This window comes from Marmota flaviventris, chromosome 3 (genome assembly GCF_047511675.1).
Source record: "Marmota flaviventris isolate mMarFla1 chromosome 3, mMarFla1.hap1, whole genome shotgun sequence".
NCBI lineage: Eukaryota > Metazoa > Chordata > Mammalia > Rodentia > Sciuridae > Marmota > Marmota flaviventris.
In genome coordinates this window covers 133,826,851-133,849,863 of record NC_092500.1, presented here as the reverse complement: position 1 = coordinate 133,849,863, position 23,013 = coordinate 133,826,851, and the positions used below count along the sequence as shown (strand labels likewise).

At 34.6% G+C, this 23,013-nt stretch overlaps 1 protein-coding gene across 5 annotated transcripts in view; it reads left to right on the top strand.

Moving 5' to 3' along the window:
- Nucleotides 1–23,013, top strand: part of Dlc1 (DLC1 Rho GTPase activating protein) — a 378,931-nt gene that overhangs the window by 84,156 nt on the left and 271,762 nt on the right. For all 5 annotated transcript variants that reach the window (XM_071610412.1, XM_071610413.1, XM_027954677.3 and 2 more), the window contains exons 3-4: nucleotides 8,067–8,216; nucleotides 13,620–13,760. In XM_071610412.1, coding sequence (XP_071466513.1) covers nucleotides 8,067–8,216; nucleotides 13,620–13,760 — 291 coding nt within the window. The remainder of the gene's footprint in view (nucleotides 1–8,066; nucleotides 8,217–13,619; nucleotides 13,761–23,013) is intronic.

Below are 23,013 nucleotides of genomic sequence, written 5' to 3'. Positions count from 1 at the left end.
CTCTTAAGATACTCATTCATGGAAGATCTAATACAAAGTATTAAAAATGAAAGTAAATTTAAAATTCTTAAAAGATCACAAGAATAGTCTCATGCATTTTTTCATTTTTGTTTCTAAAGAAAACCCAAAAATGGTAACTTGAAGATTTTTCTAGAATTATAACACAAAATAAAGCACTGACAAAAAATAAAATTTCCATTCACTGGAGTTGTATGACTAAAAGGGCAATTACTGGGCATTCATTTAAGGAAACAACCATGTGAAAGAGCTGTCCATGGCAGTGACATGCACTTGAAGCTGTTTCCATCAGTCCCTCCAGGCAGGGAGAACTGCTTAAGTTTAAGCAGCACCACTATGTGGATCAAAAATAAAGATGCCAGATAAAATACAGGATGCCTAGTCACATTTTACCTTCAGACAATGAAATGTCTTTGTATCACTATGGCCAATGAAATATTGTCCCTTGTAACATTAGGAAAAACTTATACAAATATTTATTTTTTACTTCCCTGAAGTTTAATTATAACTGGACATTCCCTAATTTCATTTGCTAAATCTGAAAATCTTTGTTGGAAAATAGAGAATGTGACATATTTGAGAAGCCAAAACAAGCTATATACCTGTAGCACAGCATTTCCTAAAATACAGTATTGTTTACATGAGATTACATTAGTTAGCAGATAGTCTTTTTTATAATTTTATAGTTAAAGTATGTTAAAAACACGCCAGATTTCCACTTATATGTATTACATACACACACACACACAAATGAAAATACATTTAAACTTTAAAAATATTAAGGAAGATATAGTGGTTAGATTCAGGATGATTGACATTTAAGAATCAAGGAGGGTGATGAGAGATACAACTAGAAAAGTCAACAACAGTCAGATCTCAGAGAACTTTTTAAAAATTAGGTGATGTTTTCAAAGTAAAAGAATAAAATTTTAGCTATGTCTGTCTTTATTGTTCACAGCAAAGATCATCATAATAATCCTGAAAACAGTAGAAATTTAATGCAAAACAGATATGTTCCTTAAGTTTTCAATTCAGGACAGAACCTGTTTTTTAAAAAACCTGTGGCCAAGCAACAAACCATTTGAGAATTATTTGAAAGAACAAAAACTGCCAGGATTTTAGATACCACATAAACATGACCGCATAGAACAATCAGCTCAGAAAAGGCATACCTTATGCTGTAGCTATGTTTAGTGACCCTGCATACCATTCTCCAACTTCAGCACATAAATTGAAGACCTACCTCAGAATACTTACCAAATTATTGACAGAAATTATATGCCAGTCTCAAAAATGGGACTCTGAAGTGCATAGAGAAAGTCATCTGCAGACTTCTCTTGGATACACAGGAATCTCTGACCATCAGTTCTCCCCAGGTGACACCTGCCCTTCTGCACACTCCTAAGGACAAGCTGCATAATTGTCCTTTGAAACTGGGACAATTATTTAGAAAACTGGGGAGGCAATTTACTAAAGTTCCAGCTAAGAAACATGCCATTTGAAGCCTAATTGGAATTTTTTAAAAAGCCAAAAAATAATAATTTTCATCAGGCCTTGTAAATGGAAGCAGATTAATATAGAGTAAATATAAACCCTTGCTCTGAAGCCATGATCATTAGTTAATAATTACATGTCAGTTAAAAGATTCCTTGTAGCAACTTTAAATAACAATATCATTCATCCATCTCTACCATCTAATATTATAATGAAATTGGCACATTATTATTAATTTAAAATACTACATAAAGAATTTGGGGTCAAACAGACTATATCTGGCAAATAGAAGATAGTTGTTGGTTTGTTTTATTTTCTCCTAGTCTACAGAAATTCATATTGAAACACAGCAGAATAAAAATTTAGGCGGTCATGTTTAACTTCCCCAAAAATTCTAACATAGGATAATTATATTATCTTTAGCTTCTGACAGTTAATTCAGATGAATATCTCCATTGCTCCTGAAAGAAAAAAAATAACTTTTTAGTTCTTTAAGCAGGATATTATTTTAAGAAAGGAAAGTGTAGAAAGAGGAATTTATTGTCAAATGAAATATATAACACTAATAGGAGATTTCATACTTGTCCAGCTGGCTGCAGATCAAATAATTCAGGATGAAACTGATCCAAGTCTTTTGCTAAAAGGGTCCCTTTCTTTTATGGGTGAGGAAGGAGTATTAGCAGCCCAGAATAGCCAGGAAGATGCATATGGAATTGAAGACAGTGCTGGGGCCAGAACCTTGAATTAAGAATCAGGAAGTCTAAGTTCTATTCCTGGCCCAGCCTTTAATTTATTATGGCTATCTATGTGATGCCACAGCTCACTGACAAGCAGGGCATTCAGGCAACACTGTTATTTGCTCAGCTAACACTGTTGGAAGCACTGGGTATTTTATTGAATTTTTTGTTCTCTTCCACATGCTTGGCATTAGGAGAACAGAGCCTGTGTGTGTGTCCTGTGGACACGCTCTTTTCTCTAGACTTCACATTTCTCCAGTCTGTAAAATGTCTGGTAACCTGTACCTCCTGCCCACCACCTTGTGTGTGTGCTGTGATTTCTTCTGTTCAATTAAGAGCACTGGAGAACAGTGTTGGGATTGTCTTCCCCAAAGGGAAAGAAAGAAGGAGAGTGGAGGCTCCTGTCTAAGTCTTACCAGTTCAGAGATACTTAGAAAGAATGACCCTTAAAAACCCTATTTATCTCCCCCAGATAGCATGACAGTTAAAGTAACTGCACTGCTAAATAGCTCTTCAAAGTAAATTAGGAGCATCATTTAGATTTCCAGATGCTCACCACATGGCTTAGCCAGACTAAGTTTTGGACAAGGAATCAAATTGAATAGAAGTTTCTTTTCAAAAATTCTTTTTAATTTGTTCTTTTTAGTCATACATGACAGTAGAATGTATTTTGACATATCATATAACCGCCCATTTCTGTGGCTGTGAATAGAAGTTTCTATCCTGACTTGCCTGGTCTCTACTGACCTGTGTCTAAAAGAGGTATAACTGGCTATTTCTTCCCCTGCAGTCACATATATTATCTACACTTTGACAACAGCTGGTTGCAGTCTCAAGGCAACAGGAAGTTTCTGTCTTAGCACTACACAGGCACGTACTAGGAAAAGAAGACATATATCACACCGTTGACTAAGTTCAGCTCACAGTTAACTAAATGTTTTTTCCTCATTAAAAAAGCAGACTCTGGCTGTCCCATTAAGAATAGCCTGTTTGTGTTCTAAACAGGCACTAGATCCTTAGGCTGAGTGAAAGAGGGTACACAGAACATGGGGCAGCACTTCTCTCTTCCACCCTGGCCAGAGAACACACAAAGTCATGTATTTCATTCCAGGCACCAACCATTAATTAGATAATTGACAGAATTCTGTCATGTTCCGAGAAGAATAAACAGAACTAATAAAGATTTGAAAACGTGTCATGTGAGAAATGATGAAATGAACTATGGCCTGAGCATGTAGCTCAGTGGTAAAGTGTGTGCCTACCATGTGAAGGTCCAGGGTTCCATCCTCAGCACCACCCACCCCACAAATAAGGAACTGAGGATGTTTCCCCTAAAAAGGAAAAAGTTGAGCACAATGTAGTTCTTCATATATTTGAAATGCTGTTTTGGGAACAGACACCACTTATTCTGTCTAGTTCTGGAGGAAAAAAAAACTGGGAACTCAGAGTAAGACAAAATTTTACTTTTTACAGTTTTAAAAATTATAGCTGCACTTATATAAAATAGGTTGCTTCCTAGTCAACAGTAAATACAACACGTAGTACAAACATACAACAGATCTTTGAAAATTGTTAAATAAAAATTTAAAGAACTGGACAAGAGAGTTTCAAAGGTTTTGTTTGTTTGTTTGTTTGTTTTTTCCAATTGATTGTTTCAGTCATTGGAGCTCTTCAAAAACAATGTTCCTGCAAAAACAAAAACCAGACTGCAAGAGTTGAGAAGAGTACACATGATACCCATGAGGGCATTAATTTAAAATGTTATGTATGGAAGGAAAACAAAATGGAATGTTGGAGAGACCAGGGCAGAGTGTGAGAGAGCCAGGTTCTGGGCTCAGATTTACCAACGCAGGATTGACTTGGACTTAGAATATCCCTAGAGTTCAGTTTCCTCATCGGCAAAATCAGGACACTGGAGCTGGTAACTGCAATTCTGAACTCCTGTATTTCTTAGCTGTTGGGTGGGGTATCTAAGAAAGATACTGGAAAGCTTAAAGATGTTTTGACTTATTCAAAATTATAAATATAATGTAAATCATAATGAATTTTTTAAAACATTACAAAAATATCTTTCATTGCCAGTGTGTAATGAGAAATCTAAAAGTTTATGAGACAATAACTCAGTAATTTTCTCACATGCTGCTAGTGGTCTCCATTGCACAAAGAGTGACGTTTACCACTTGACCATGAACTCCAAAGCAGACGATGCTCTGGCTCCCATTTGGCTCCAGCCTCACTTTGCAGGAGCCTTCACTCCCTCTTCCTCCCACGTGTCCTCCTTCACATACCTAGCCTTTTTTCTGATCTTCTTATTGACCAAATTCATTCATTTCCATCTTGTTATCATTGTATCACTCCTTACTCCACCTGAAATACCAATTTCCCAGTTCTCTTTCTCCTCATCCCCTCTTTCCTCCTCTTCTCCTCCTCCTCTCCTTCTCTCCCTCCCTCCCTCCCTATCTCCATATACCTCCATCATCTCTTCCATCTCATCCCCCACCTCGACTCTCTCTTCTGCAGAAAGCTCTTTTCTGACTATCCTGTATAAAGTAGGGCACTCCTCCTACAGTTACTTATATATCATTACCCTATTTTTTTATACACTTGTTCCCATTTGAGGGTATTTATATGTGAATTTTTTAATGTTCATTGTCTATATTCCCATAGTTGGTGATATTATTCAGGAAAACAGGGGTCTTATCTGTCTTGTTCAGTGATGGATATTTAGTCCCATTAGTAATATTTTGCCTATAAGCAAATGAGACAGACTATGTCTCAAAATAAAAAATTTTAAAAGGGTTGGAGATATAACTCAGTGAGAGGGTGCTCCTTCGTTCAAAACCAATGATGATGATGATAATAATAATAATGCTGATTTACCCAGAACAGCTGTAATGAAAGTAAAGAAGAAAGGAAATATGGGAGGGAAGAGAATTAACACCTTGGCCTTGATTTGAAATCAATACTGATTTCATGGATAGGTAATTTCACTTATTAAGCTTTCTCTTCATGGATTGTTGTAACAGAATGAAATTAAATCTCCATTGAAGAAGTCAACATAGCCAAAATCTGCAAACACACTCTCTGTTTTCAGGTGTGAGCTAATTTCCAGAGTTTAGACGTGGATATATGAACTGTTAGAACTTTAGAAATAGTAATACCTATGATTTCAAAATAAGGCCTAATGATTTTTAGCTGAAGTATCAGATCTATAGCTGGTCCATCTTGCAAGGTTTTATAAATGTGCAACACAAGAAATACTTGACACCCCAGGCTGAATATAAATGGTGAACCCTGAGGTATTCCTGAAAGAAAGGGAAAAGAAACAGGGCTATTTCTCTAAAACTGTATCATAGAGGGGCTGGGGATATAGCTCAGTTGGTAGAGTGCTTGTCTTGCATGCACCAGGCTCTGGGTTCAATCCCCAGCCCTAAAAAAGAAGAAAAAACCACAATTCTGTATCATAGAGCAAGACTGTTTGGTTTTAGCCTTTTGGCAAATGTTTGAAAGCATTTAATGCTCATCCAATGGATTTGAAAATGTTTTTAAAGCATAAACTCAGTATCCAGTTAATTCAAAGACAAATTCATTTTGAGACTACTGCTGATAAGCCCAAGATAGCTTCAGGGTGTATTGCTGTGTCCAACATTAACTTAGTAGCTGGAAAAATATGAAGATATATTTTCTAAGGCTTGGGAGGCATTATTTCACAGGCTTCTATTGATTTCATTGGTATTTGTCCTGAAAATGTATTACATGTGCAGTGTATAACTTAATTCTAAATTGTTTGCCAGGTAGAAAAACTTAATCTTTGTCCTTGAGGATATAACTGACAAATAAAAGACAATTACACAAAAACCATATGTGGATAAGAAGATGCAAAGAAAATCATCTTGTCAAGGACAACTATAGTTTAATAGAGAAGGAAATTATATAAGCAAAAACACTGGAAGAGTCATTAAGGGGACTTAATTACTATCCAGCCAGACTTCCATTTGGGGGGACACTTACAAGGGTATTAAATGGAATAATCTCTAATTTTTCTGGGACTTTCTTTTAGGTTATAAGCACTATAAATAACCCTCCTTTGATATAATAATGTTCTATCATGTTGAGAGATATTACATAAAGTTTCAGATTTGTTCGCAAATACCATATATACTTTTAAGCACAGTAAAACTTTATGATAACCAAAGTTCATGATTCTCTGTCAGAGCTTAATCAGCAGGGACAATGGGAAGAAACTGAAACCATAATAATTGTTAGTATTCTGAAGGAATTGGGTCATGGCATAAAGTTCTTAATTTATTCTCTAAAGCAATGTCTTTGTGGAAACAGGAGTAATTCGTACAATATGTGTTAATCCGTTAAACCAAGTTCAAGTTCTTTTTTTAAAAAAAAAGAAAATTTACCTAATATTAGCTTAAGTAATTAATTCTCTGACCAACTTAATCTTGTAAACTAATTATTTTACCTCTGAAAAATAATGCCTCTGTAAGATTAGCAATCTGCTCTGGTTGTTTAAGGCATAGAGATTCCTGTAGAATTAGATTAATCCGTGAAATTACCCTGTTATTTGGGAGTGCCTCCCAATGGGAAATTTGAAAGGATTAGAAGAAATGCCAAAAGCACAATAGAAGGTCTGATTCAGGCAGTCATCACATTCCTCCCATGACTAATGTCATCAGGGAAACAAAGCCCCAACCTGCTACCCTTGTGTAGACATGCCCTAAGGATCACATCATGATTATTTCCCCTTTGAAGTTGGCCACTTGTGGTCCTTTCAAAGCTGGTATCACCAAATAAATATCTTGGACAGATGGGAGGTTGGCAACTCCAAATGATGATTTATCTCAAATGGGCTTGCCCTCAGTCCACAAGTCTCTCAATAGATTTTGCTTCTAAAGAACCTACCTTTGTTTTCCATGGTCTTTTTCCTTCTTTCTACCCAAGCCTGATCCCCAGAACACTGCAAAGAATTTGGAAGACTCCTGATACTAACTAACTTGATTTGAAGGAGTAATAAAGAACCATTTCCAAGTAAACCTACAAGGACTGTGAGAAGCTTTAGCTGCTCCAATAGACCAGCACATTTCCAGAATTATAAGTCTGTATTCCAGAGTACTCAGAATAAGAAATCAATGATATATATACATATATATATATATGTATATATATCACACATCATGTATATGACTTTCTTTTAAGTTATAAGCACTATAAATACCACTCCTTTGACATAACAATGTTCTGTAATATTGAGATTTTATATATATATATATATAGTCAGTGACATATGACTTAGTTTGAAGTAGTAGTAAGTAAATGCTCCATTCAAGAAAAATTGCCTGCTGAACAAACCAAACACTTTCCTTGCTTCAATCTAGTTTTTTGTAAATTCAGAAACATTCTGTCAAAAATATTCTCTCACATACATTCTTAACTGTCTAGCCACACACACACAAAAAAAAATGATTAGTAGCTTGTAAATAATCAATTTGTACTGTGCAAAAAAAGAAAACTAATATATCTTTTCTGAAGGCTAATTAACTGGCAATGGGGAAACATGTATCAGCATCATTGTTATTACACTTTTTTCATATCTTTAATATTCATGTAAAATGCTTTCTTGGCACTAGATCAGTATCCTCCCCATGAAGAGCCCATTGATGATGCAGAATAGAACTTCCCTTCCTCCTTAAGTAGAACACTGCCTATTATCCAGTGTCCTTTTTGTCACATTGAAGAACAGGGAACTTTTTATTCTTTCCAAGAAATGGCCTTTCAAGTTCAGTAACAACATGTTCTGTTCCTCAGGAAATGAGAGAAGATCGAGATAAGGCGCGACTGGACTCCATGGTGCTGCTAATTATGAAACTGGACCAACTTGACCAGGACATCGAGAATGCTCTCAGCACCAGCTCCTCTCCATCCAGCACACCAACAAACCTGCGGCGGCATGTTCCTGTAAGCTTCCCCCTTCCCACTTCTCCTCTGCAAATGGTGTGTCTCTTTACTACACACAGTTCCTGTTACCAGTGAAACATCTTTGCTAATAGCATCTTCTCGTGTATATAGAATAGAGTCCCATAAAAACAACTCAAGTATTTCCATGCTTAATGCAGAGAATTCATAGAGAAATGAATGATACAAAAGAAAATATTTAACATTGAACAGGAAGAAAGGTCACTGGGATATTATGTTTCCTAGTGATTAAATCCTCTTTGCTATAGCTGTTACCTTAACTGACAAGTCATCTCTGATGTGATATAAACTCCATTATCAAGTACTGTTTGGTAAATTATTTCCAGTGACCTGCAAATGTAAATTGCATGAATAAAATATTTAATAACTATTTTGCTGCATGGATGGGTAGATGGTGGTTGAATTAACCCAGTATACTGTAAGAAAGAATTTAAATGAGATTAACTTGAGAGCACTCTAAAACTCATTCAGTGAAATATAACAAAGAGAACAGAGGTCAGAATTATATTCTACTGTGCATTAATATTATATGACAAATGCTCCTCCGAGATTCTGACATTCTGAACAAATTTTGAAAGAGATAGATTTCAGGATTAACTATACATTTTACATACTTAATGTTAGCTTTATATTAAATGACTTTGCGTATTAAATGCAAAACTACTAAATATGATGGTGGAATTTATAATTAAGCCATGAATCCATTTTCAATTTCTAACTTGTATTATGCAAAAATAAGCACATCAAGTCGAGAATGAACTGAGATCAAAGCGGCGGAAAATCACATAGAAAATTTGAGCACCTATTTCTAAAATACAAATATTCTGTCCTCAATTCCTTTGTATAGTTCTACCATTGCTTTGTATAGTTCTATCATTGATTTTGAAGTAAAAAAAAAAAACAGATTAAAATAAAAGCTAACTCTAATATATCAGTGCATATTACTCTAAGGTTAACACATTCATTCTTGTAAAATTTTCAGATGAGTAAAAGGCATAGAGAATGGAGTAACTGCATGTTCCAGAGCTGGCGTACAGATGCTGCCAGTCTCTATCCAGAGCTGTGTTAATGAACCACTACACCATGCTGCTTTCTCTAACTGATCATGAAAATCTGATATCTTAATCCAAAATGATAAAAGTAGTAGTAATAACAATAAAATTTAATTAAAATTCAGTAAATACGAAACTAAATACTTATAAAATCCAGTAGAAATGAAATACCTTCCTAGTCAGAATCAATTACTTTCTCCCCTGTGCCACCCTAGTGTGGTGCACATAATATAGTTTTACCAAGTAGAATTGGCTCCAAATGGAATAAATACAAAGTTTTTTCTTGAAGGTCAACAAGGAGGGACTATTTAATTTTATTTGCATATGAAGAATGTATAGAAACTTCATGCTCATTTGCATCAACAACTTCAAAGACAAGAATAATCTAATGTCTTTAATAGGAGGTAATACTTAATAACTTTTTACCATTAATTTAGCTGTGAGCTATGTTTTCTCCAAAAATGTTCTAGTGTGACTTGTTAATCTCACCTATCTTTCAAATCTCTCTTTCCCTTTATATTCAACTTTCCTCAATCTCCATGTATTTAGGAGAAAGATTCAGCCCCAGATTTCTGCTGAATACAACTCCATACTGTTGTTACTATCTCAAAAAGCAACCGAAACTTTATTAGCTACATAAGGACAAACAAAAATAGGAGTTAATATGTTATGATCTTAGAATTGGTCTACACCTATATTTTCTGCTTCCATTAAAATTTGTAAATTGGATTTTATATTACACAATTTAGCTTGTGGAAAATTACCACAACAATTGCTTCTGCAACTAGAGATTCATTTCTTAGCTCTCTTTTTATCGTCAGAATCTACCATAGTAGAAACATTGTGAACTTTGGTGGCTACAGATCTGGTTCAAATTCCAGTTTTATAACTGACTATTTGGGAACATAAAAGAATTATTTAATTTCTCAAATTATTTAATTTCATATAAAAATGAAAGTTGTTGTTTCTTAATGGATGTCTCATTGGGAGAAGCAAATGAAAGAATGTATGTGATATGTTTTGCATAGTTATGGCACAGAATACATATTTGGTAATGGTGAATTCTTGTCCCTTTGCCCTGTACCCACATCAGGCAGAGGGCTAAAGATGAACAAGACAAGTTCCTCATGCCTCAAAACTCTTTTTTGGTCTTTATGATTTTCTAGGTCACCCCAGGGTCTATATTTATGTTCCTTGGTATTTAAAGTTAATTTTAACATTCTCTCATCATCAAATTTTTTTCCACAAGCACTTTCCATTCCTTTTGATAATTGTGCCATGGAATAAGAGGATTATAATGGCATGATTATGACCTTAATCATTAACCAAGGAACACTGTCCCAGATTCAGAGGAGACACTGCCTCTACCCCACCCACCCACTCCACCGTGAATCTATAGTTTAGCAAGAAGAATAAGACATACAGTGAAACCATGATTGTTCCCCAGCCCCAGTTTGAGAATATTTATGAAAAAAATGCCAAAGTTAATTCTACATATAATAAATAATATGAAGAATAATATAGGCTAGAATCAAATGATTTTAACATGAAACAAATGTTAAAAATGAAACAAATATTAAAATAAAGATTGAGATAAAGATTTAAAGAGTCTGCCTAACTAGATCCACACAATTTGGTGATACCTTGATAGATACTCTTTTGCAGTCCCAAACCCAACTTAATCCAAGCATTTACTAATGTCAGTATCTCAAGATAGCTAAAGATAGCTAATCTCATGGGATAAGTGACAGATAGTAGTGTTTAGTAAGCATTAATCTTTGTATATGTTAATTCATTGATCCTCTTGACAATCCTAAAATGCAAAACCTGAGTTTCAGAAAGGATAAGTAACTTACCCAAGGCCACACAGTTGGGAAGTGGTAATTAATTTACCTGGAGTCACCCAACTGGTGAGATTACTTGCACATCAGAAAAGCCATGTTTATCTTGCTATATTATAAACATTTCCAAGATGCAAATTTTTCATTGACAATGGGATAAACATCATTTCCTGAACCATAATCCTCTTGTCTGATAGGGTCCTTTTTTCTTAATAATAAAATATTCTGAGTTTTGAGTTACTAATAGGGGGACAATGTGTAATCAAAGGGATATACAATCTCTTGAGATATTTCATCCATACCATGGGGGTAGTTTAGGAAATATGTAAGCTGTAGCCATTTCTCAGAGGAAAGAAGAGAAAATGATAAAGATTTCTGCCAAACTGCACATTATTACATCAGTTACTTAGTTGTTTAGGACCTCAATAATACAGATGGAGTTAGTTTACCAGGTTGAACCCTGAGGTCAGAAAGGCCTGAGTTTCAATGCCAGCTCTGTGAGAAAGCGTGACTTGAGTGGAGTGACTCACCCCAGGTCATGGCTTCATCATCTCTCAAGTGATGATAATAGAACCTCCCACACAGGGGTGATGACCACAGAGGAAGATATGGGCGGTGAGGAAAGGTCTGTAAAAGGCAAAAACACAAAAAGAGGGTAGTCTTTGATTTAAATATATTATTTCACCTCAGAACCCTTGCATGGTTAGAAAGTTGCAGGATTACCCAGTTAATTACCTAATCAAATCATCAACAGGAGGGCAAAATTAATTGCAACCAATTTTTGATCTACAAAAGGTCAAACATAAATGGATTATAAATTACCTGCTACTTATGAGTATGCATTAGATAATATTCAAAAATTACCTGCTATTACCGACTACTTATTTGATGCTTGAAATTTAAATGAATCATATTTTATCTAGAATAAAATGTTTCTTGCTTTCTCTATGCAGAAAAATAAATATGCAAATAAAATAGATGGCCTGATCTGAAGTCACTCCAAACATCAGAAATTTGGTTACAGTCTTGTACTTTATACACAAACACGTTATTAAAGAATGCAGTATACTCTTCATCATTTATTACTCTTCGTCTTTATTAGTATATGTCTTTTATACCATTACAACTGAAGAAAACTGAGTTTCAATTCTATTTATGATTTTTTATAATTTTATAGCAAAAAAAAATACTTACATTGTGAAGACGAAGAAAGGAAAGGTTTGTATTATCTATGCAGTTGTTCTTTTACAAAACAATATTACATGACCATGTTCTATGTGTCAGGCACTGTTCTAAGACCTGAAGATATATCAGTGTGCACGTCAGGCAAAGCTCCTGCTTTTGTGATGCATGCCTTCTAATTGTCAAAGATTAAAAGATGGAGGAATGGATCTGTAGATAGGTAGGTAGATAGCACAAAAAACCAACAGATTTATTGATAGATGGTAAATATAAATAAGGTATGGTGAACAATAAGATGTTAACAAAAAGATATTGCAGATGTTAAAGGAAGGAAACTATTTTGGCTTTAAATAGTTAACAGCTGCTTCAAAGAAAGAGCATAGTCCCTGTCGTAGACACCAGCTTGATCTACTAGAAGAACTGAAAACAGGCAGTACTACCAGAGCATCCTAAGAAACCAAAGAATGGTAAAACATATAGTCAGAAAGTTGGGGTTCAGGGAAGATATTTGACCACTAGATCGTGGTGAGGCTGAGATGTAAAAAGAGTAGATGCAGAGATATTTAACTCATTTTTTCTCAGGTTGAAAGCATGGGGTGACGTGTGCCTTTGCCCTCCTCTCCACTTTCTTGTACTCTCACCTTTCCTCTTTGCAGTCAGTTCACCTGTAAGAGAACATTTGATAAATTAAATGCACAGCCTTTGCAGAGGTTACCAAATGATTGCATCATTCAACGGGTGTCTTAGAAGTAGTTATTAAGAAGACATATGATATAAATAATGTTTCTAGTAATGGTTAACATTTAATGAAAATGACCACGCACAGTTACATGCACTTTTTTATATATCTTGCTTAATCCTCATAAAATTCTCTGAGTGCATATCATTAGCATACCCATTTTCAAACAGGATCATTGAATCACACATGACAAAACATAATTCACGCCCTCCTGTAGTGTGTGGAGTGTTAATTGAATTACTCAAGGTCACATAGTGAGAAAGGGTATCTATGGTCTTCTACCTCCTAACTCTTACTGCTATGCCCTAGCTAGCTCTCCCACCTACCCCTTCCAATTGGCATTATGTTGTTAAATTACTCAAGTTGTATGATACCTCTCTCTCAAGTAGTTTCAGACCCTCAGAAGAGTATGATTGTTATTATGAAATCATATGATTTTGAGTGACATGTCAGTGTTAGCAACCCTTAAATGTGTGTTGACAGAAGGAAGTGGAAAGGGGCTGGTGGCAGGGAAATGAGCACAGAGGGATTAGTCACACGTCATTCATATGAATGCATTTGTTTTTAATAGGATCTGGAATCGGGATCTGAAAGTGGAGCAGATACTACTTTAGTAAATCAGACACAAGTAAATTTGCCTTCTAACACTGAGTCCACTGATCTACCATCTTCCACCCCACTGACCATTTCTGGAACTAAACCCAAGGCAATGGTAAGTTGTAAATAAGAAGTCAGTCTCAACATGTAAGTGTTGTGACTATCAGATGAGAGTTGATATTGTATCCATTCAATATAGAAGAAACACTCTTGGAGTCTTTGCCATGTCGATTTGGAGTATTCACCACCCTGAACACACATGTTTGTTTAATCGATGACAATACAGTAAGTTTGCTAAAACAGGCCATGAATCCAGAATTATGCAAAATATGTAATTAAATTTTGTTACTAAACACTCATAACTTTAAAGAACCAAGAACACAAAACTGCAGAAGGCTTTTCTCCTGCATTAGTATCCTAAGAATGCCACTTGCTACTTAAAAACTTCCTTGACATATAGATGATAGATACTGATGGATAGAGGGATGAATAGATAAGTAGATAGATACAGGGAGATGACAGAGATGGAGATAGAGATATCCAAAATCATTCACTTTATAGATTATCTGTGGGCATTGATGATAATACACATGTGAGGGGCTTAGCTAAGTGTTTGGTACAGAATAAGGGCTGAATAAAGGTAAGCTACTGTCATTATAATGATGCTTCATGGACTTCATAATGCCATCAAAACAAGTAAAAATATAGTTACTGCATGGAATAATACAGCATGGTGAATTGTGAATAAAAGAGATTTTCCTTTAAGCAAAAAGTGAACTGCACCAGGAAAATAGTATTTGACTCTAAAAGGTAACATTTATGGAGGAAGTAATTACTACTTCAAATATCTACAATCCAAGCAGTTCCAAAATAACCTTTCCTAGTTTGGTGAAAATCATAGTGTTGTATTATTTTTTTTAAAGCCCATGTTAGCTTAACACAGAGAAACAAGTTTGGATTGCTTCTTTGCCTGCCTTTAAAATAAAATAGTGCTCTGAAATAGGACTCAACAGAGAACACTCTGAATTTGAAACATGGAAAATGTACTGCTATTGCAATATGAATGAAAATACATCGTTGAAAATGCAGATGTGTCTGATTTTAATATTTACCTAGAAATTACATTTCCTGTTATTATATATATCCAGAGTACTTTGGTTGATAAACATCTATTGAACACCTCTTACATGCCATATACTATGTTAGATGAAAAAAAATGGAGAGGAATAAAACATATTCTCTGTCTTTAAATAATTTTCATTCTAGCACAAGAAGATATGAAATGCAAGTGCTATGTGCACCATGGTAGTGCTCTATGTATTGGGAATAGGAGGAATCAAAAAGTTACTGCACAATGCTATTTTGGGGTACACTGAAAATACGGGGTCAACCCTATTGAAATGCAAAATTAGACTGTGGAATCCAAGTATTTCATTTAACCTCATTCTGATTAAGGAAGGATTTTTTTTAAAATACATGTTCTCTCAATGTTTTTTTTTTTAATATTTTTTAAGCTGTCGATGGATTTTATTTTACTTGTTTTTATGTGGTGCTGAGAATGGAACCCAATGCCTCACATGAGCTAGGCAAGTGTTCTACCACTGAGCTACAACCCCAGCCGCTCAGCAGTTTAACTTGAAGATTTTGAGAATCATTGGCTTTTTAACATTGGGGATGTGGGTAAAGGCCCTTCTTAACGGTATTTTTTGCTTTAATTTGCTTTTGGAAGCACCTGCTAGTACCCTGCAGAACAGTTCTTTTCACCCTGATGTTTACTTTCACATTGGTCTTTCAATTTAGAATAATTGCCAGTGGTATCCACTTTTGTCCCCCTGGAAAGTGCAGTATCTGTGTAAGAGTGCCTCATAATCCCCTATCATGTATACAACTGTGTGTGCAGTTCCTTTATCTTTCTTCATTACCCTCATGTTTTCAAGTGTAGTAAAGAAAGTTACACAGAGGTGTATACAATGAGAAAAACAAACCATCAGCTGTCCCAGGTCTAATCCTTTGGATACCTTGTGATGGGTTCTTTGTTCAAATTTTTCATCCTTTGCTTCATCAGTTGACCAAACTATTTATTCAACTGTCACAATTAAGATATACTTAAGTCACTGGGCACAGTGGTACCTGTAATCCCAGCTGCTCAGGAGGCTGAGACAGAAGGATAATGAGTTCAAAGCCAGCCTCAGCAAAAGCAAGGTGTTAAGCAACTCAGCGAAACCCTGTCTCTAAATAAAATACAAAATAGGACTGGGGATGTGGCTCAGCAGTCGAGTGCCCCTGAGTTCAATCCCCAGTACCCCCTCAAAATTTTAAATATATATACTTAAATCAATTATTAAACAGAAAAAAAATATTTTTGATATATCCCAAATTAAGCACTCACTATAAATTTGTTAACTTTGAAGAAAACAGAATGTGACTAGAGCCCAGATGCCCAAGGTGCTTCATAATCAGGACACATGAATCATTCTGCAACTGACTCCGCCTCCAAAGACAATATTCCAATTTAAGAAAATTAAAAACTGACCAATCTACCAATACCTTGGTATTAGACAAATGGACATATATCTGTTTCCTTCTTCTGAACTATAATTTAGTAACATTCCCCAACAGGGCATGAAAAGTATCTAGAAAGAAACATTCCACTGTTGAAGACAACTGACTTTGAGGAAATTTCTTAAATAAAATGGACAATTAATAAGAATAGCTTTAAAAATAGGCTTTTGCTTTGTGTGGGGGCATAGGAATTTTGTTGTTATTAACAATACTATTCTTTCGGGTATTCCCTTTTTACTACAGTTTGAAACTGATTCTTGGGCTGTGAATAAATTTTATGTTGGCATATTACAACGAAGAATTTTATTAGAAATTAAACAGATACCTTGACCCATAATTTGGAGCTTAGGTAATATATGTTATGTAAAAGTGGTCTGGATACTTGGTGAAAAGGAAAAACTCTTATTATCCTACAGATGTCTTCTTTTCACTATGGACTAAATTTTCAATTTTAATGTGAAGTAGAAACATGAATTTCTAAGAACAACTTCTTAACACACCCACCTACATAATAACTAACCTTCTGTTCTATCATGTCACATTTTTGCAGAATGCTTTCATTCATTTCAGAAGTTTAGCATTACATTTGATTTGCTGCTGCAAAACCTATTAATAATGGTGACTAACTTCCAAAAATATTTGGCTTTCCTTTTATGCCTAAGGTCCCTGGATTTCTAAGTACTATTTTTCAATAGGAATTATTTTATATTTATTATTCGAATCAGATCAATGAATAATATTCAAATTTTTTGCTAATTCTATGTATATATCATGCTGAAAAGTAAGCATTAAAATCATTATGCAATATATTTCACACAAAAATGAAAGTGTTTAAAAGTAGATTATCCTTTGTCAAAAGAAAACCCACACCTAGAAAAAAGAGAACCCTTGCACTTCATGCTAAGATGTTGATCAATTTCTCTACTAAATCTGCTTTTGTGCCTTTGAAACAGACTCAAAATGCCTTCCATACTAGAATGTTCTACAAACAACTCCAGAACAGTTGTGCCTTTTATATAAAGTGTTTTGAAGCACTGTAGAGCAAGATACTGATGTCATTCTCCATCTTCAGTGTCTTCCATGGACAGAGTTGTTCCAGTGTTAGTTAATATAAGGCAACTACATTAATATAAGGCAGCTACATGAAAGATTTTAAGGCATGACACTATAAATTCAGAGATTATTTTGGTTTTATTTTTTTACCCTTGATGTTTTTATTAAAGTATATATCATATATATGCATATATATATACATATATATATATATTCCTAATTTTAATTATTCAGCTTAATGGACTTGTGTGTCTAGATAAACCTAAAGTCTTGCACATCTATATACTCTTGAACTTCCCCCAAGGTCAAGATGGACTATGAACAACAGAGTGAAGCCTGCTGGAATTATATATATCCCTATCTGTTTTTTAATTAGACCTAAAATCAATATGGTTAAAAGTAAATGATACTTACAGCCAATTCTAGTTTCAAATTTTACTCTTTTTTGATTGACATGTTTGTATTTATGTATGGGGTACAGCATTATAATTTGGTACATAAATATAATATGTAATGATGAAATCAGAATAATTGACATTTCTGTCTCCTCATATATTATTATTTCTATGTTTTTGGAACCTTCAAGCTCTTCTCTAGTCACTTTGAAATGTATAATAATTTGTTATAGACTATGGCTACTCCATTGTGCTCTAGAACATCAGAGCTGATTCCACCTTCCAACTCTATTTTCCAACTCTATTATCCAACCTCTCTCTGTCTCCAACCCCTTCCCTTCCTAATCTTTAGTGACCTCTCTCGCACTCTACTTCTATGTGATGGACTTTTTTAGCTTTCACAAATGAGTGAAAAAACACGGTATTTATTTTTCAGTGCCTGGTTGTTCCACTTAACATAATGTCCTCCAGTTTCATCTATGTTGACACAAATGACAGATTCTCATCTTTTTGTGACTGAATAATATTTCATGATATATATATATATATATATATATATATATATATATATATATATCACATGTTTATACATTCATCTATCACTGAACATCTCAGTTGATTCCATTTCTTGGCTCTTGTGAATAGTGTGCTACAATAAACAACTGTGTGCAGGTATCTCTTTGATATGATTTTATTTCATTTGGATATTATGTCCAGTAGAAGTGGGAATGCCAGATCACATGGTAGCTCTTTTTTTCAGTTTTTCAGGAATCTCCATACTGGAGTAAGATGACTTTTTAACAATATTAATTCTCTCTCTGATGTATACTCTTGTCCTTTTGTCAAAAATTGGTTGGCTGTAAATACGTAGATTCATTTGTAGATCTTCTATTTTGTTCCATTGGTTTGTGTCTGTTTTTATGTCAGTACTATGCTGTTTCAATGACTATAGTTTATACTAGGTTTTGCAATTATGTGTTGTGATGCCTTTAACTTTGTTCCTTTTTTTAATGGTACAGTTTTATATCTATATATCTATATATAAATATATAGATATAGAGATATATTTATTTATTTGTTTGTTTATTTATTTATTTTATTATGTGGTGCTGAGGATCAAACCCAGAGCCTCACATGTGCTAGGCGAGCACTCTTCCCCTGAGCCACAACCCCACCCCTTAACTTTTGTTCTTTTGTTTCAGAATTGTTTGACTCTTTTTGGTCTTTTGAGGTGACATAAGAATTATGTGATTTTATTTTTCCATTTCTGTGTAGAAGGCCATTGGTTATTTGATGTGGATTGCATACAAAATCGCTGGGGGTAAGATGGACTTTTTAACAATATTAATTCTTCCAATTCATGAGCATAGGATGTCTTTCTGCTTTTGTCTTATGTCCTCTCTAATTTCTTTCATTGTTTTATAATTTTCATTGAAGGGATCTTTTACTTCCTTGGTTAAATTTTTCATACATATTTTACTTGTGTGTGTTTACGTGTGTGTGTGTGTGTGTGTGTGTGTGTGTGAGTGGCTGTTGGGAAAGGGATTTCTTTTTTATTTTTATTTCTTTTTCATCCAGTTTGTTATTGACATATAAAAGTCAGTAGGACTTTTATATGTCAAACTGGTTTTGAATTCCACAACTTCACTGAATCATTTTTGGTGGGGTTTGCAATGTTTTCTATGTAAAAGGTCATGTCATCTGCAAACAGGGGCAATTGCTCCTTTTTTCAATCTGAATGCCCTTTATTTTTTTCTCTTGCCTATTTGCTCTGGCTTAGACTTCTAGTACAATGTTGAACAAGAGTGCTGAAAGTGAACACCCTTGTTTTGTTCCTGATCTTAGAGGAAATGCTTTCATTTTTTCCCCTGTCTCAGAGGTTTTCTTGTGGTTGTTTTTCTTAAGGACAACTTTAAGAGCAGATGTTCATTAAATCATCATTAATTGTATATTTATGAAGAAAAGAGCTCAAGCCCCAGAGAATAAAGAAAAGAACATATTTTATTAGTAAACTAAGTAACTAGAGAAACAAGAAGAGTGCAGCATTCTGCTGAAAAGGACTGAGAACATCAACAAGCATGTAAAGGATGTGATTTTAATTGAGTCTAATCTCCAGCCCTGCCCCCCACCTAAGAAACTCCTTTAGTTACCAGGTGACACCGAGGATTCTAGTAACAGCAATGAGAACCAGAATCATTTGAGCAAGTTGGGACAGAGCAGCTTTGAGTGTATTCTAAATAACCTAAAGGAACGTTGGAACATATTGGCATGCACATCAGAATGTGCTGCATACTGGAGTTACAAAACAACCCTAGTATTGAAGACTTTGAAAACAGCATAAATTATTAACACTCAATATCTATAATTGCTACAGGGTAAAAAAAAAGAGGGGAGATATACAGCCTCCTCCAGGTCAAAGAAGTAACACTAGCTCTAATTCCACAGGTTGAAGGCACCTCTAGTCTTTTGATCATTATTACTAAGGAGCCATGGATGAGAGGAAGAACATCAATCAGCTCATGGAGAGCCAGGAGTCCAGGGCAGGTAGAATGGCTCCCAGCCAGATGCAGCTGATTCCTTACCAGAGTGGTTCAAACAAACCCTGCCTAAACATCTCTAGAAGATGGCTAAAATAGAGCTTCGGCAGTATGTCCAACTCTGGGAGTCCATGATCATTTCTGGGTGATTTTAAAAAAGATCCCAATGCCATATCCAAACTGTTACGTTAGTTGCTTTTACTGACAGTTCTCAAAATTCCATGCTCAGCCCAAGCTATTGTTGGAGGGGGAAAAGTAATCCTCTCAACATGACCACAAAACACAGTGGTTGGTACTGAAGTGAAATTAGTGAGGCACCTCCATGCCCTTTATTCATTTCCCCTTCCGGCATGATAGAAGCAAACTGCAATTTTTTGGCCTGACATTTGCTGTCATTAGTATTGTCCTCCCTAAAATATACAGACATTTTGAGGTAGAGGAAAATGGAAGATGGTGACACTGTAATAATTTTGACATTGTTAAAAGTGATTTAAAAGTCTTATCTTATTTTCCTTTTTCTCACTCATTGAGAATATAGTCTACTATGTTACTTTTGAAATTATCAGTTCATGTTTTGGTCATTTTGTAGAGAAGAACCCATAAATTGTCATTCATATATTCTGAAACTATAGGAATATAAACTTTAAGAAAGTTCTGGAAGTTTCTATCTATTAATAATCATGGAGAAAATTGGGTTTTGCTCATGTAATAATATTAATAATTGAAAACCTGGGCATTTGTGGAATTCACACCATGTGGCAAATGCTGTTGCATGGACTTGGCTGTCACCATTCATTGGAGCTTCATAAAAAAAAAAAAAAGAGGGGAGATACAGCCCTTTCCAGGTCAAAGTAGTAGATGCTATTGTTGTCTGCAGCTCATCAATAATGAAGTGACTAACCAAGGTGCCTATAGTCTCGCTACTTCTAGGAGATGGTGCCAGGACTGCACCCAGTGCCCCTCAGCACTGCTTTATACAGAGATTCATATGCTCTCCTTCTGGCTTCAGAACTAATATAAATTGGTGTGAGATGTTATTACATCAGAAACTAAATATCACTCATGTCTGAACTCAAAATGCATAACAACAGTTTTTTGTTGTTGCTGTTCAGTTTTGTTTTTCCTTTTGTTCTTTCTTTTCTTTTTCTTGTCTTTTTTCTTGTTTATGTTTTGTTTATTTGTTGTTTGTTTGGTAGGTACTGGGGACTGAACCCAGGGGCACTTTGCCACTGAACCACACCCCCAGCCCTTTTCATTTTTTTTGTTGAGACATGGTCTCACTAAGTTGTTGAGGGTCTCACCTAATTGCTAAGGCTGACCTCAAACTTGTGATCCTCCTGCCTCAGCCTTCCAAGTTGCTGGGATTACAGGCAAATGCCACCATGCTTAGCCAATAAGCACAGTTTTACAAACAACAACAACAAAACTTGTTCATCGTAGCATGGTGTAGGTTATCACTTCTAACACCACTTTCTAAATTTCCTACTTACCACAGATTTTATATATGCCTTTATGTGGATGTGTAAGATATATATGTGTATGTATACATGTCAGATTACATATACAGACAGACAAGTGTGTTTGTGCATATGTGTGTACATTCATTTTGAGTATGTCTATGAATATTTTTTCCTATCAAGGAATTAAGGAAAAAAATTTAAGCTGGAGTTCATGGATGGATTTAGAAGGATCCCTGATATTTCTGAAATTGCACTTTAAATTGTGTATACATGTCAGCATTTACACATTTCTGAGAAAACTGTTAATAGCTTCATCAGAGTCTCAAAAGATTCTAAAAACACCCACAAAGAAATGCTGTGTGAATTTTGATGATTCGGTCATTTATTCAGTAAAGAGAGCCGATGTTGGACACAGGAATGTCTTTGCTACAAATAACAAATACACGTCAGGTACATGGACAGAAATTATTTTGAGCTTACTTTCTAATGGGGCAACCCACTATATTCCCTCTGTGATCATGTAGACTATTTTTCATATGAAAACTATGCTATGAAATCATAAAATTTGTATTTGTTATAATTATTTGCATATAAATAAAAATTAAACTGATCCAAAAAAATAAAGAATAACTCCCAGGTGTTCCTCTATTATAATAGCTTCAGTGTAAACCAGGTTTTAAGTCTAAATGCCATCATAGATCTGATATATATATATATATATATATATATATATATATATATATATATATACATTAATTATATTATAATATATTATATTCCTTAGGCTAGTCATTCTGCTTCTGCTTTTTAATGGTAGGCATTAAAACTGAAAAACACCATGTGGTTTCTAGAGTCTAAATTATATTATTTTAAAGTATCATTTTAAACCTAATTCATTTGGGTGATAGTTGTATTTTATTTTACCAGGTTATATAAAATATATTTTGCATAAATTATTTACAGATGAATTTTTCTAACAAGACTGGTGATTTTTCCTAATGCTGGCTGCTGTTTAAAATAATGTACAAGACTGAGTTCTGGAGCTCAGAGGAAGAGCACTTGCCTGGCATGCATGAGACCCTGGTTTTGTAGAAGTGCTGGGGAGCACTTAATTTCCACAAATAAATAAATAAAAATGAAAATAAATAAGTTAGAAGGATAAAGCACTGTCTCTTTTATAAATAGTAACTACAAATATTCCTTTTTAACTGAAGTCTTGGGGAAAAAATTCATGGTGATATATAAAATTGGCTAGAATTTAAATAGTATTTCATAATGTCACATATTATATTATTAGCTTTCATATTCTAAAAAAGAAAACAACATATTAAAGAAAAAATGGCATACAGAAGTTTTAAATA